The 16,455-nt window shown below is 46.9% G+C and overlaps 1 protein-coding gene across 1 annotated transcript; it reads right to left on the minus strand.

Moving 5' to 3' along the window:
• Positions 1–6,966: 6,966 nt before the first annotated feature.
• Positions 6,967–16,199, minus strand: LOC140719288 (uncharacterized). The gene is made up of 2 exons (XM_073033812.1): positions 13,292–16,199; positions 6,967–8,082 (listed from the first exon to the last, which is right to left on the minus strand). The coding sequence occupies exon 1, from the start codon at positions 16,197–16,199 to the stop codon at positions 13,305–13,307; it is 2,895 nt and encodes a 964-aa protein (XP_072889913.1). The 3' UTR covers positions 6,967–8,082; positions 13,292–13,304.
• Positions 16,200–16,455: the final 256 nt, after the last annotated feature.

The following is a 16,455-nucleotide window of genomic DNA, read 5'->3' on the forward strand; positions in this document are numbered from 1 at the left end:
ATAAAGAAATGCGTCGTTTGCTCCGACGGGCGCCTCTGACCGAGCATGGGGGGGCAAGCCCGCAAATGTCGCCACGCTCCCAGCACCAACATAGCATGCCCGCAACTCACCAACCCTAACCAGTAAGTCTTTGGGATGTGCGGGGAGAAGATACAAACTCCTTACAGGCATTGGAGGGAACTGAGCTGCGCTCTCCGGCGCTATAATCACGTTACGCTAACCTCCACACCACTGTGCCACCGTGTAAGTAGCAGTTGTTCTAAGACGGGAGTTGGGTGGGACCAGCCCTCAATCAGCTCCATATCATCAGCGTCTCGGCCCGAAACGTCGACAGTGCTTCTCCCTATGGATGCTGCCCGGCCTGCTGTGTTCCACCAGCATTTTGTGTGTGTTCATCTGTTTTCCTCTCTAAACCTTATTCTCCACAAACACACAATAAAAATGTGAACGAGTGGATTGATGGTGGGCTGGGGGAAGAGCAGCCTGGGATTAGTCGGATTGAATAGCCCGTGCTTTTCAAAATTCACGGCATACAACCGAGATTCATTTTCTTGCGGGCATACCCAATAAATCCATAATAGAGCAACAGAGTCGATGGAAGACCTACCACCCACCAGTGTTGAAAAGGCAACAAACTGGGCAAATAAATGAGCAATTAATAAGTAACTAAATAAATAATCGATAAACAAATAAATAAATAAATAAGTGAGAACATGCGATGAAAGTCCTTGAAAGTGAGTCCATGGTTTGTGGGAACATTTCAAAGAGCTGGGTGAGTGAAGTTAGCACCTTTGATTCAGGAGCCTGATGGTTGAGGGGTGATAACCGTTCCTGAACCTGGTACTGTGAGTCCTGAGACTCTTGTACCTTCTTCCCGATGGCAGCAGTGAGAAGAGGGCATGACCTGGGTGGTGGGCGGGTGGGTGGGGGGGGTCCCTCATGATGGATGCTGCTTTCCTGCAACACCGCTCTGTGTAGCTGTACTCAATGGTGGAGAGGGCTTTACCTGTGATGGGCTGGGCCATATCCACTACTTTTTTGTCAGATCAAGGGCATTGGGGTTCCCATTCCAGGCTGCGATGCAGCCAGTCAACGTACTCTCCGCTATGCATCTATAGAAGTTTGTCAAAGTTTTAGATGTCATGCCGACTCTTCGCAAACTTCTAAGGAAGTAGAGATACTGGCATGCTTTCTTTGTAAATGCACTTACGTGCTGGGCCCAGATCAGGTCCTCTGAAATAAAACGGATTCTCTCCACCTCTGATGAGGACCTCTGGTTTCCTTCTGAAGTCAATAATTGGCTCTGTGGTCTGGCTGATATTGATTAAGAGGTTGTTATTGCATAGATTGGATGCAATTGTAGACCCCACAGGAGGCTGCTAACGCTGGACTCTAGAGCAAAAAAAACCCAAACAAACAGTTGGGGGATAAACACACAAAATCCTGCAGATGCTGGAAATCCAGAGTAACACACACACACACACACACACAATGCTGGAGGAACTCAGCAGGTAAAGTAACGTCTATTGAGAGGAATAAAGGGTTAACGTTTCAGGCCAAGACCCTTCATCAGGACTGGAAGCTAGAGGGGAGGCATCCAGAAGAAGACGATGAGAGGAAGGAATGGAGTTAGAGCTGGAATGTGTTAGTTGGATCCAAGTGGAGGAGGGATTCACTAAGGAGAAGGATATTGAATTGTGTAAGGTAAGGGAAACAAGTAGGGAAGTTATGGAAACTATGATGATTAAAGAAGAGGAAGTACTGGCGCTTTTAAGGAATCTAAAAGTGGATAAGTCTCCGGGTCTGACAGGAAATTCCCTAGGACCTTGAGGGAAGTTAGTGTAGAAATAGCAGGGGCTCTGACAGAAATATTTCAAATGTCATTAGAAATGGGAATGGTGCCAGAGGATTGGCATATTGCTCATGTGGTTCCATTGTTTAAAAAGGGTTCTAAGAGTAAACCTAGCAATTATCGGCCTGTAAGTTTGACGTCAATGGTGGGTAAATTAATGGAAAGTATTCTTAGAGATGGTATATATAATTATCTGGATAGACAGGGTCTGATTAGGAAGAGTCAACATGGATTTGTGCGTAGAAGGTCATGTTTGACAAATCTTACTGAATTTTTTGAAGAGGTTACTAGGAAAGTTGACGAGGGTAAAGCAGTGGATGTTGTCAATATGGACTTCAGTAAGGCCTTTGATAAGGTTCCACATGGAAGGTTAGTTAGGAAGGTTCAATCATTAGGTATTAATATTGAAGTAGTAAAATGGATTCAACAGTGGCTGGATGGGAGATGCCAGAGAGTAGTGGTAGATAACTGTTTGTCAGGTTGGAGGCCGGTGACTAGTGGTGTGCCTCAGGGATCTGTACTGGGTCCAATGTTGTTTGTCATATACATTAATGATCTGGATGATGGGGTGGTAAATTGGATTAGTAAGTATGCAGATGATACTAAGATAGGTGGCGTTGTGGATAATGAAGTAGGTTTTCAAAGCTTGCAGTGAGATTTAGGCCAGTTAGAAGAGTGGGCTGAAAGATGGCAGGTGGAGTTTAATGCTGATAAGTGTGAGGTGCTACATTTTGGTAGGAATAATCCAAATAGGACATACATGGTAAATGGTAGGGCATTGAAGAATGCAGTAGAACAGAGTGATCTAGTGAAGGTGGAATCTCATGTGGATAGGGTGGTGAAGAAAGCTTTTGGTATGCTGGCCTTTATAAATCAGAGCATTGAGTATAGGAGTTGGGATGTAATGTTAAAGTTGTACAAGGCATTGGTGAGGCCAAATTTGGAGTATTGTGTACTGTTCTGGTCACTGAATTACAGGAAAGATGTCAACAAAATAGAGAGAGTACGGAGGAGATTTACTAGAATGTTACCTGGGTTTCAGCACCTAAGTTACAGAGAAAGGTTGAACAAGTTAGATCTTTATTCTTTGGAGCGTAGAAGGTTGAGGGAGGACTTGACAGAGGTATTTAAAATCATGAGGGGGATAGATAGAGTTGACGTGGATAGGCTTTTTCCATTGAGACTAGGGGAGATTCAAACAAGAGGACAGGAGTTGAGAGTTAGGGGGCAAAAGTTTAGGGGTAACACGAAGGGGAACTTCTTTACTCAGAGAGTGGTAGCTGTGTGGAACGAGCTTCCAGAAGAAGTGGTTGAGGCAGATTCAATTTTGTCATTTAAAAAAATTGGATAGGTATATGGACAGGAAAGCATTGGAGGGTTATGGGCTGAGTGCAGGTCGGTGGGACTAGGTGAGAGTAAGCGTTCGGCAAGGACTAGAAGGGCCGAGATGGCCTGTTTCTGTGCTGTAATTGTTATATGGTTATATGGAAGAACTCAGAGGTTGGGAGGTGATGGGTGAAGTCAACCAAGGGCAGCAGAGGATGAAATCTGTTAGGAGAGGAAGATGGATGCAGGGTCTCAGTCCAAAACACTGACTCTTTATAGATGCTGCTTGACCTGCTGAGTTCCTCAGGAATTTTTTGTGCCTTAAATAGCTGGTTGATCTCAGCAGGTCAGGTGGCATCTGTAGAGGGGGAAAGGACAGTTGACATTTTAGCCTAGGGCCCTATATCTGGACTGGAAGCTAAAGCGGAGATAGCCAGGATAAAAAAGGTGAGTGGAAGGGATGAAGTTGGAGCTGACACATGTCAGCTGGATCCAGGTGAGGAGGGAAGAGTGGCAGATGGTAGAATCTGACAAGGAAAGAAGGTGGGCCATGGAACCAAATGAGGGAGGTGGGTGGGGAGTTCCAGAGGGAGGAACGTGTGTGTGTGTGATGGGCAGATGGTGTGGGTGAAGGAAGCAGGTGATAGGGTGGGGTGGCTGTAGGAGGAACTGGGCGTATCAGGAGGAGAAAGAAAAGGGACAGAGGGGGAGTGTTAGCTAAAATTGTGAAATTCATTGTTCATGCCTTCGGGTTGTAGATTACCCAGGTGGAGTTTTTCCTATTCGAATTGTCTTTGTTCTTGTAAAAATTTGTACAATTTATGCTTAATTTATATTTATGAATGTTGCTGCAAGTACGTTTTTCTTTGCACTTGTTCAGAAATACACCTGTGCACACAAGGATGTTGTTGAAATTTTTCTTACCAACTACAGAGCACCAAGCATGTTGACAACATGCTTCAAGCATACAAAACCATGAAGTGTCACTAAAGATGAATTTTCTGCCTCCCATTTGGACTTCTCCCCAACAAATCTTGGTGCTGTCAGTGACCAGCACAGAGAAAGGTTTCACCAGGACATTGCGGTCATGGAGAAACAGTATCAGGGCGACTGGAATCCATCAATGCTGGCTGATTATTGTTGGACACTTAAGCGAGAAGCCTCAGACGCTGAGTGCAAATGAAAATCATCAACAAAACATTTTTAGCTTAGTTGAACTATTACAAAGCGTCAGCACTGTTATGCAATTAAAAGCATTATATTTAATAGAAGTTAATTTCTTGTTTCTCCAAACTCTTATGTGATATAAGTAGTCTGAAACTATGAACAAGAGAAAATCTGCAGATTCTGGAAACCTGAGCAACACACACACAAAATGGTGGAGGAGATCAGCAGGTCAGACAGCATCAATGAAAAGAGTACCGTCGACGCTTAGGCCTGAAATGTCAGCTGCACGGTACTCAGTTCCATGGTTGCTGCCTGGCCTGCTGAGTCCCTCCATTTTGTGAGTCTGAAATAGTATTTGTGTTCAGCTTCAAGAAGTCTGTCATAAGCAGAAAACATTTTTGAAAGAAGTTGTTGACCACTATTATCCCATCTGTCAACACAATGTCCATATCCCTGTGTTCTCTGGGATATGGCGGAGCAGACTCAATGTGGTCAGATGGCCTAATTCTCCTCTTATGTCTTATGGTATACTCTCCGCACATTTCTGTCTATCTTTTAAAACCTTTATTGTATTTGCCCGCCAATACCACCCAGGTAGCACATTTCGGGTATCTAGCACTTTCCATGTAAGATAAAACACTGTAGCCCCCCAGAAATCAATTAATATGTACAGATCTGAGTAAAAGTCTAAGGCACATATAAAAAGCTTGGGTGCCTAAGACTTTTGCACAGTATTGTAGTAATTTTATGTATTCCACTGTACTGCTACTACAAAAAAAGTCATGACATATGTGAGCAATGATAAACCTGATTCTGATCTGGGTCTCTATTGTGGACTGAGAGTGGGAAAGAGGCAGGGAGAGGGGAATCATGGTTGGGAAAAAGGGGAAGGGAGCAGGAAGCACCAGAGAGACATTCTATAATGATCAATAAACCAATTGTTTTGAATCAAGTGACTATGCCTGGTATCTCAGGGTTGGGTGTGTCTGCACCAGTGCCACTCCCCATCCCTGGCACTTCTCTGCCACCTGTCCCACACTGGTTGTACACCATTAATTTAGGATTCCTGGAATGGATCATCACAAATTTCCGGAGGCTGTCACGCAGTCTTTCCGCCTTAATTTGTAAATCAATGCTGTACAAGTTTTATATAGAGCATATCTAGATATGTTAAGTCCTGTTATTATATACAAATAATATCTTACATATTATGTCAGATATGTTAACATGCTGTGGTTAAAACAGTAAGTTCCCTTATGTAAATGTCTGGCAGAAGCTCCCCAAACACTTGTGACAGTGGGATCTCGTTGGTCTGCCTGATGAGGATGAGATAAAGTGTTGGGTCTTTCAAGAGGACCACAGCCTTGTCGTAGAGTTTGGAGGCTTGCGTGCCTTGGTGACCCAGGCAGCGATGTCGGCTGGAGTCAGGGCTTCATGCTTTGGCTCTTGGCAGGGTCACCCATGCCAAAGGGTAGAGGCCAGACTAAGAGTGGTCCACTGGTCCTCTCGGTTCTGGGGTTCATCTCAGGGCCGACAACCCTGACTGGTAAAACAAAATTGTGGTGGAAACAGCAATGAGGAATCCGTTTACATCAGAGCGTGACGGTATTCCTGAGTCTCCACCCGGGACTTGCATGACTGACGGTAGTGAAAACCGAGAGGAAGCTTCTGACACGATGACAGAAGCCCTGAACACCGCCAGAGATGGAGGAGCTTCACTGCTGCTCGAAACGCCAGCGTAACGGGCAGTAGATAAGTCAAGTCGCTTTGGGACTTTGCAGACCCAGTAGGCGAGTCACCCAGCCCCCCGGTGCTGATCGGCGGGTGTGATGGTTCCTCCACAAACACCAGCAGAATGGGGGGGTCATCAGCTCACAGGGGCCTGGCAGTGCCACATCGGGTCATGATGGAGGTTATAGGAAAGAAATGGAGAGGGGTGGGATCAAGTGGAGAGGCGTTTGATTGAAAAGCAAACCACAAATGGGTAGGTCATTGGATCTTGTTTTACTAGAGACAGCAATAATCATAGACAATACAACTGATGCGTGTGGCAATCTTTGAACCGGTAACAGACATAATGCAGGGCGTTTGTGTGTTGAAGAAGATTGTTAAATTACAAAGCAGAATCATAGAACCGTAATAGCACAGAGGAGGCTATTTGGCCCATTTAACGCGTGCCTGCTACTAAATTATTCTCTTTCTTCCTCCCAACTCCCGAGTAGCCCTGCAAATTAATTCCACTCAAATGCCCATTTAATTCCCTTTTGAACACGGCTCTTAACTTATTTTCCTCCATGCTTAAAGCAAACAGAAAATACTGGATACAGCGTCAGGTAGCGTCTATGGAGAGGAATAAGCAGTCAAAGTTTCGGGCCGGGACCCTTCATCAAGACTTGAAGGAAGGAGGAAGAAGCCAGAATAAGAAGGTGGGAGGAGGGGAGGGAATACAAGCCAGCAGATGATAGGTGAAGCCAGACGAGGGGGGGAAGGTGGATTCCCGGAACGGATCACAAATTGCCGGAGGTTGTTTCAATCTTTCACGCAACGTTTTGTAGATGTATTTACCCTGTATATTATTAACATGTATGTAAAAACACCACAGTTGAAGACTCTTACAGAACTTTATTCTGAATATAGTCTTTAAAATAATTTTCCTCCAAGGAATTTGTTCTGAAGACTTTTGACTGCACAACAAACATATCTGAAAGCTTGAGTTCTTCCTTATGAGTTACTCTGTCCATATTCAAATCTGTATTGGGAACCACCCATGTAAACATGTCAGGGGGAAATCACACGCTCCCTGGACTTCGTGTCCTTGTGCAGGATTCCCTAAAGGTTAATTTGCAGCTTGAGTCTGTGGTGAGGAAGGCAAATGCGATGTTAGCATTCATTTCAAGAGGACTAGGATCTAAAAGCAAGGATGTAATGTTGAAGCTTTATAAAGCACTGGTGAGGCCTCACTCGGAGTGTTGTGAGCAGTTTTGGGCCCCTTATCTTAGAAAGGATGTGCTGAAACTGGGGAGGGTTCATGAGAATTATTCCATTCCAGGATTGAATGGCTTGACCTATGAAGGACGTTTTGATGGCTCTGGGCCCCTAGTCACGAGAATTCAGAAGAATGAGGGTTGACCTCATTGAAACCTATCATGTGTTAAAAGGATGTGGATGTGGAGAGTCTAGGACCAGAGGACACAGCCTCAGAATAGAGAGGCATCTTTTTAGAATGGAGATGAGGAGGAATTTCTTTAGCCAAAGAGTGGTGGATCTGTGGAATTCGTTGCCACAGGCGGCTGTGGAGGCCGAGTCTTTATCTATATTTAAGGCAGAAGTTGACTGCTCAGGGTGTGAAGAGATATGGGGATAAGGCAGGAGATTAGGGCTGAGAGGGAGAATGGACCAACCATGATGAAGTGACAGAGCAGACTCGATGGGCTAACTGCCCTAAATCTGCTCCTATATCTTATGGTCTTATGGAAAAAAAAATTCTATAAAGAACAGTAAACAGTAAAAAAAAATCAAATTGTTATTTGGTGTGACCACTCTTTGCCTTTAAAACCATGAGTTCTCTTAGGTACACTGCTGTGCAGTTTTTAAAAAAGAAAATCATCTGGTAGGTCTTCAAAAACTTGCCACAGTCCTTCTGTAGACCTTGGCTGTCTTGCTTGCTTCTATCTCTCCAGATATCCCCAGAAAGCCTTGATAATGTTGAGATCTGGACTCTGTGAAGACTATACCATCTGAAAACAGATAAAAAAGTTGAGGGTGCTTAAGACTTTTGCACAGTACCGAATTTAGAGATAGGGCGTAGAACAGCCCCTTCCGGCCACCCAGCAACCCACTGATTTAACCCCGGCTCGATCACCGGACAATTCGCAAAGGCTAATTAGCCGACTAACTGCTACGCTTTTAGAATGCGGGAGGAAATCAGAGCACACGGAGGAAACCCGCATGTTCACGGGGAGGAACATGGAAACTCCTTACAGGCGGCTCCGAAATTAAATTTGAAAATCTGAGCTGTGATAGCATCACGCTAACTGCTGCGCTATCGTGAAGAACGTAGATGGGTGGGTTAGTACATTTGCAGATGATGCGAAGATTGGTGGTATTGTGGAGTGCACAGAAGACTGACACCGTGGAATATAGACCATAGGACATAAGAGTAGGATTAGGCCATTCAGCCCATTGCAGATGTGGGTAGGGAAACAGCAGATGGAGTTTAACGTGACAACATGTGAGGTGTTACACCATGGGAGATCAACTGTAAAGAGGCAGCACCCTTAGAAGTGTTGATGTGTGGAGGGTCCACGCCCATATCTCCATGGCTGCACAGATCAATAGGGTGGTGGAGAAAGCATATACGCATGCTTGCCTTTATTGGTCCAGGAATTGAGTTCAAGATTCGGGAAGTTAAGCTTCATCTGGAGATATTCGATTCCGTTTTGGTCTCGTCAGTATAGGAAGGATGAGGAGGCTTTGGAAGAGCTGCAGAAGGGGTTCACCAGGATGCTGCCCGGTTTACAGGGCATGTGCAGCGAGGAGAGGTTGGACAAACCTTGGCCATTTTTTCTAGAGCGTCGGAGGCTGAGGGGAGATCTGATAGAGGTTTATAAGATTATGAGAGGCATAGATAGAGTAGACAGTATCTGTTTCCAAGGGTTGAATCACTGCCAGGGGTCGTTGAGTCATAGAAAAATACAACACAGAAACAGGCCCTTTAGCCCTTCTAGACTGTGCCAAAGTATTTAACCTGCCTACTCCCATCAACCTGTGCTGGGACCACGGCCCTCCATACCCCTACCTTTCATGTACCTATCCAAACTTCTCTTAAAGTTGAAATCGAGCTTGCGTGCATCACTTGCACTGGCAGCTTGTTCCACACACTCATGGCCCTCTGAATGAAGAGGTTTCCCTCATGTTTCCCTTAAACTTTTCACCTTTCACCCTTAACCCATGACCACCAGTGTCACCTCACCCAACCTCAGCGGAAAAAGCCTGCTTGCATTCACCCTCTCTATATCCCTCATAATTTTGTACACCTCTATTAAATTTCCCCCTCAATCTTCTACATTCCAAGGAATAAAGTCCTAACCTATTCAATCTTTCTTTAAAACTCAGATCCTCCAGTCTCTTGTAAACTTTCTCTGCACTCTTTCAACCTTATTTACATCTTTCCTGTAGGTGGGTGACCAAAACTGCACACAATACTCCAAATTAGGCCTCACCAACGTCTTATACGACTTCAACAAACCATCCCAGCCCTTGGACCTAATACTTTTATTTATAAGGGCCAATATGCCAAAAGCTTTCTTTACGACCCTATCTACCTGTGCCGCCACTTGCGATGAATTATGGATCTGTATTCCCAGATCCCTCTGTTCTACCACACTCCTCAGTGCCCTATCGCTCACTGTGAAGACGTACCCTGGTTAGACCTACTGAAATGCAACACCTCGCTCTTGTTCACATTAAATTCCTTCTGCCATTTTTCCAGCTGGTCCAGATCTCAGTCTTCCTTGCTGCCCACTGCATCCCCGATCCTGGTGTTACCACAAATTTGCTGATCCAGCTGGCCACATTATTGTCCAGATCACTGATACAGATAACAAAATAACAATGGATCCAGCGCCGATCCCTGCAACACTCCACTAGTCACAGGCCTCCAGTCAGAGAGTCTACCACCACTCTCTGGCTTCTCCCACAAAACCAATGTCTAATCCAATTTACTACCTCATCTGGAATGCCGAGCGACTGTAACTTCTTGACTACCCTTCCGCGTCGGACCTTGTCAAATGTCTTGCTAACATCCATGTAGACAACACCCACTGTCCTGCCGTCATCAGCTTTCCTGATAACTTCCTCGGAAAACTCTACGAGATAGGTTAGACATGATCTATCATGCACAAAGCCATGCTGGCTATCCCTAATCAGTGCCCAAGTACTCATATAGCCAGTCCCTTAGAATACCTTCAAGTAACTTTCCCACTACTGATGTCACTGGCCTATAATTTCCTGGTTTACTTTTAGAGCCTTTCTTAAACAGCAGAACAACATCAGCTATCTTCCAGTCATCTGGTATCTCACCTGTAGCTCAGGATGATTTAAATATCTCTGCTAGGGCCCCTTCCATTTCTGCACTGGCCTCCCACGGGGTCCGAGGGAACACCTTGTCAAGTTCTGGGGGTTTATCCATTCTAATTTGCCGCTGGACAGGAAATACCGCCTCCTCCATGATCTGTACCGGGTCCGTGAAGCTGATGCTGTTTTTCCTTCACTTCTGTAGACTCTCTGTCTGCCTCATGAGTAAATATAGATGCAAGACATCTAGTTAAGATCTCTCTCGTCTCTTTTGGCTCCACACATAGATTGCCATTCAGATCTTCCTGAGGATTAATTTTGCCCCTTGGCAATCCTTTTGCTCTTAACATATCTGTAGAATCCCCTTAGGATTCTCCTTCACCTTGTCTGCTAGGGCAATGTCATGTCTTCTTTTAGCCCTCCTGATTTCTTTCTTAAGTGTTCTCATTTGTTCCTACATGCCTAATCTGGGCCTCAATATCTCTTGAAAACCAAGGTTCCCTAAACCTGCTGTCCTTACCTGTTTATTCTACAGGAAAGTACAAACTTCATACTCTCAGATATTTTACTTTTGAAGGTCTCCTACTTACCAAGTACATCTTTGCCAAAAAAAATGCTTGTCCTAATCTACACTTGCCAGATCCTTTCTGATACCATCACAATTGGCCTTATTCCAATTTAGAGTCTCAACCCACACCCCAGACCTATCTTCTTGCGGATTGAAACTAATGGTGTTGTGGTCACTGGATGCAAAGTGTTCCCCTACACAAACTCTTGTCACCTGCCCTGTCTCATTCCCGAATTGCAGATCAAGTATCACACATTCTCTTGTTGGGACTTCTACATACTGATGAAGGAAACTTTCCTAAGCACATTTGACAAGCTCTATCCCATCTAGTCCTTTTACAGTAGGAGAGTCCCAGTCAAAGTTAAAATAACCTACTATAACAATCTTATGTTTCTTGCAACAGTCTGTGACCTCTTTACAAATCTGTTCCTCTAAGCCCGGCGAATTGTTGGGTGGTCTGTAATACAGCCCCGTTCCTTTCTTATTCCTCAGTTCCCCCCCCCCCATAACATCTCACTGAAGTTTTCTCCAGTCCATCCAGACTGAGCATTGCTGTGACATTTTTTCCTGACCAGTAAAGCCACCCCCCCCCCCCCTTTGATCCTTCCCATTCTGTCGCACCTGAAACAACAGAACCCCGGAGTATTGAGCTGCCAGTCCTGCCCCTCCTGCAGCCAAGTCCCACTAATGGCTACAGTGTCATCATTCTACATGTTGATCCATGCCCTGAGCTCATCTGCCTTTCTTACAGGACTTGCATTGAAATATACGCAGCTCAGGACATAGTTACACCATGCTCAACCTTTTGATTCCTGACTTAGTCTGAGGTCTTAACATATCTGTTCCCCCATCCCACAGTGTAAGTAAATATGATAGAGGCATTTTAGGATGGCTGGGCAGAGAATGGAGGGATTTGGACTCTGACTGGGCAGAAGGGTGTAGTTTGGCATTTAATAACTAGTTCAATTACTTATCCACAACATTGTGGGCCAAAATGGACTGTTCCTTTGTCATAGAGAAGTACAGCACAGAAACAGGTTCTTTGGCCCATCTAGTCCATGCCAGAACCTCTTAAACTGCCTACTCCCATCAACCACAGCCCTCCATACCCCTACCATCCGTGTACCTATCCAAACTTCTCTTAAACATTGAAATCGAGCTCGCACGCACCACTTGTGCTGGCAGCTCGTTCCGCGCCCTCACCACCTCGTGTGAAGAGGTTTCCCCCTCATGTTCCCCTTAAACTTCTCACCTTCCACCCTTAAAACCCATGATCTCTGGTTGTAGTCCCACCCAACCTCAGTGGAAAAAGCCCGCTTGCATTCACCCTGTCTATACCCCTCATTATTTTGATTTCCTGTATCAGATCTCCCCTCGGTCTTCAATGTTCTAAGGAATGAAGTCATATTGATTTTTTTTTCCCTTTAGAGCTCAGACCGCACTATGTTCTAAGTGTCTAAAACCAGACAGCATGCACATTGAAGGTGAACGAGCCCCAGTTCACAGGAGATGTGTGAGGGAGGTTGTGTTATACTGTGAGCAGTGGGCGCCTGGAATATGCTGCCTAGGCGCATACAATGGAGGTGTTCAAGAGGCTCTTAAATATGTCCAGGAAATGAGAAGAGATGGACATTGCGTAAGCAGATATGAGTGAGTGATTAGTGAGGCATTTGAATACCAATTAAATTAGACCGGCACAGCATCATGGGAGGAAGGGCTTCTCTCTGTTTCGTCCTGGTCCGAGTTCTACATTCTAAGGGGTTGATTTGTGGTCACGGGTTGAGTAAACCTGGCTTCCTTTTCTTTGGGAAGGAAGTTTGAGGTGGCGACTTAAGGGGGGAGGAGGGTTGGGGTTCTGTTTGCATTGATATAGCAACTTGATAAGTTGGGATTCTGAAACAGGAGGGGAATTATCCTGAACCGAGATAATGAGAACAGCCAATGGTATTTAAAACGGAAGTCGACAGGTTCTTGACTAGCAATGGCATCAACGGTTGCGGGGAGAAGGCAGGGGAATTGGGGTTGAGAGGGATAATGAGTCAGAACAGACTTGACCGGCCGAATGGCCTTCTTCCTCTCCTTATGTCGTTTGGTCTTATTTCTACACATTGAGGAGGTATAAATCTGGAGATCGGTCGCGCAGAAGGAATTGCCGAAGCTGAAGTAAGGAACGAGAGTGTGAAACGGTGGGGTATCCTCTTGGTCTATTCCCCCCCCCCACCCACCCACCCACCCGAACAGATCTGGAGGTGAAAGGCCAATGGCTAATTTTGTGGGCCCGCGTCGCGGTCAGTGTAACGCACCTGGGTTAAGGGTTTAGTACAGTAAGCTTTCGTGCTGGATGAGCGGGTGCATCAGTTTCCCCGAAGCTGAGCAGTCTGATTTGAGAGCATTCCGCAGCTTCGCCCAAAACAGCCTCTGGCCCGCGTCATCAGCGGGCCAACTGATGTAAGTCTTCTTCCGCAGCAGCTTCCGCAGGTGATGGTAGGAAGACAACACGTGGCCAGGGATCTCGTCGAGAAAGACCAGGATGAGGACATCGCTGTATTCATCGAAGAGCCTGTACAGAGCTACCTGCATTTCCATCGAGCACCACTCGCTTTGAAGGTAATTCTTGGAGATGACGCAGAGCGTCTTCTTGCTGTTGTATATGGCGTCGACGATGTTCTCCACGATGGGCTTGCCGACCGCAAAGTCCCTGTGGTGGAAACAAAGACGGTGAAACGGAGGTCCCTCGGTCTCCAAGTGCGGCAGCAGCTGGTCAAACACCCACCCCTCGTCCTTGGAGTTGTAGGACACGAAGGCATCGTACTGGTGGCCCCGACTGTGCGACCTCTGCAACTGTTTCTCGCGTACCCACGCACGGAGCAGGTAGTAACTGTAATAAAAGCTCCACTTCCCTTTGTGGTACAGCAGAGCCGTCGCCACAAAGGCGAAGATGGCCGGCGCACTGACGCAAAACGCCACGAAACCGTTGTTGCAGATCAATCTGTCAAATTGTGCCAATAATTTTCTCTCTCCTTGGCCCCCGCACGAGTACCCGTAAAACAGAGGCACCTGCACCTTGCTTTTCACCGCCCACTGCTGAAACCACAGGTTCTCACACACGCAGGCGAACAGGTTGTCCTGGAGGTCCAGGTAGCTGAGGTTGCCCAGCTGAAGGATGTCTTTATTCCTGACGACGCCGATCTTGTTGCCCTTGAGCAGTAGAGTGCGGAGGCTGGCCAGGCTTTCGAAGAGAGCCTCCCAGATGGACTCCAAGCCGGCGCTCTCCAGGCTCAGCAGCCGGAGGTTGACCAGGTTGGCGAAGGTCTTGCTGTGCATGGTTCCGAAGGCCTGGTAAACGTTGTTCATGTACAAGACTTCCAGTCCGCCGAGCTGATGAAGGGGCAGTGTGTCCAGAGTGTCGAATTTGTTGTTGGAGATGTCCAGAATCTGGAGCCTCTGGAGGCCATCGAACAGGGTCGGAGGGAGCGTCATGCTGCCGGGCGTGTCCTGCCGTTGCAACTTCAGCATGCGGAGGCTGTGCAGCGCAAGGAACGGGTGAAAGTGGTCGGGCGCTTTCGCGAAGGTCAACTTGTTTTGGGCCAAATCTAACACTTGCAACGACTGCAAATCGTCAAACATATCCGCCGAAAGAGCCTTCAACCAGTTCCTATCCAAGTAGAGCCTTCGCAAAGATCGGAGTCCTTGAAAACCTCCTTTTCGAATCTCCACAATATGATTCCCGCCCAAATCTAGCGTGACCAGCCTGGAAAGGTTGGAGTAATATCCACTGTAGATAATGGGAATCCTGTTATTTCGTAGCTTTAAGTGTTCCAAGTTCCTAACGTGCATGTAGGTCGCGTGAAAGATTTCTCCGATTGCATTGTTAGTCAGGGATAGAAACCTCAGTTTACTTAGACCCGCAAAGGCAGAGATGTTGATGAAATTGATTCCGTTCAACGCCAAAGAGAGAGTCTCCAGGTTGGGAACCTGCTGGAACGCATGAGACATGATGGCCGAGATGCGGTTGTACCTCAACGAGAGGTAACGCAGTTTCCCCAGGCAAGGGGCGGTCGAGTTACATTGCCTTCCGCCGGGACCCACGGCGCACAGGGAGATATCTCGAATGACATTATGATCCAGTATTAAAGTCTGTAGATCGTTGGGGGCGCCCCCGCAGGTAAAAATGTCCGGCGTTCTAATCTTGTTGTGGGACATGTCCAGAAATGAAATTGTATTGCACCGGTTGAAGACCCCCTTCACATCCTTGAATTTATTGCCCTCCAGGGTGACTGACCGAATCCCCCTCTTCAGCAAGATCCCACACAGAGTTCGCAGCTGCTCCTTTTCCAGCTTCAAGTAGCTGAGGCTGATGTTTGTCAGCGGCGCTTTGATGTTCCGCACGGCCTCGATCACCTCGGCCGGAGCCAGGGGGTTGCGCCCGACGCTCAGGGAGTGGACACCGGATAAATTGATCGAGGTGAGGTTCTCGGCTCGCGACAAGCTGCAGTTGGACACGTCCAGGTGGTCAATGCTGGCAAAAAAATCGGCGGGAGCCCGGAATCTGGAGAGCGGGTTGTCGGCGAGGAGTAGGCGGCTTAGTCGCGGCGGGAAACTCGTCGAAATTTCCAGATATCTTATGCTGGAGTTCTGAAGACGCAATGTTCTCAAAGCATCAGCCCGTCTCAGAGCTGCGATTACAGACGAGGCATTGCTGAAATTATTGAAGGAGATGTCCAGAATTTGGAGACTCTTCAAGGGGAAGACGGTGTCTCCGGAGAGATCCCTCAGCTTGTTGTGCTGTAGGCTAAGGCTGGTGAGGTTGGGCAGGGATGTGAACGCGTCTCGATGTAGAGACTCCAGATAGTTGTGGGACAGGTTGAGTTCTCGTAGGGAGCTGAGATTCCAAAAGGCTTGCGGTTCGATACAGCTCAGTTTGTTGCGGTCAAGCCTTAGATACTCCAAAGACACCAGGTTTTTCAGTCCGTTCTGAGGCAAAACCATGATCTTGTTGACGGAAATGTTCAGAACCCTGGTGTCGGAGGGGATGTCCGAAACAGCCTGGGCCAGCTCTGTGATACCCTGGTTTACGCAGTTGACGGAGCGCGTCTGAAGATACAGCCCTATACAGTTTTTGAAAGCTAAACAACTCACCGCCGGCACCCCCCTCCAGACCAAAAGAACCAGAAAGCTCCCCAGCAGCTCTGCTCCGGAGAAAGGCGACATTCTGACCGGTCCCAGGCAGGTCGAAGACAACCCGATTATTCAGTCGGCACTTTTATCTCCAGGGGCAGCTGGGTCCTGGAGCCGACACGGGACCCTGAAACATTCTGCACCTCATCACTAAAGTTTGCGTTTCTCATAAAAACTTCCTTGCTCGACCGGCTGGGGGAGGGGCGCTGGTGGATTTGCTAACAGCCGCTGATGTAGATGTCATGATCTCTCGCCAATTCGAGAACCAGCCTCCAACAAACACTAGTTT

Source organism: Hemitrygon akajei, chromosome 31 (genome assembly GCF_048418815.1).
Source record: "Hemitrygon akajei chromosome 31, sHemAka1.3, whole genome shotgun sequence".
Taxonomy (NCBI): Eukaryota; Metazoa; Chordata; class Chondrichthyes; order Myliobatiformes; family Dasyatidae; genus Hemitrygon; species Hemitrygon akajei.

Coding starts and splice junctions, on each gene's coding strand:
- LOC140719288 (XM_073033812.1), bottom strand. CDS start 16,199: ATGTCGCCTTTCTCCGGAGCAGAGCTGCTGGGGAGCTTTCTGGTTCTT.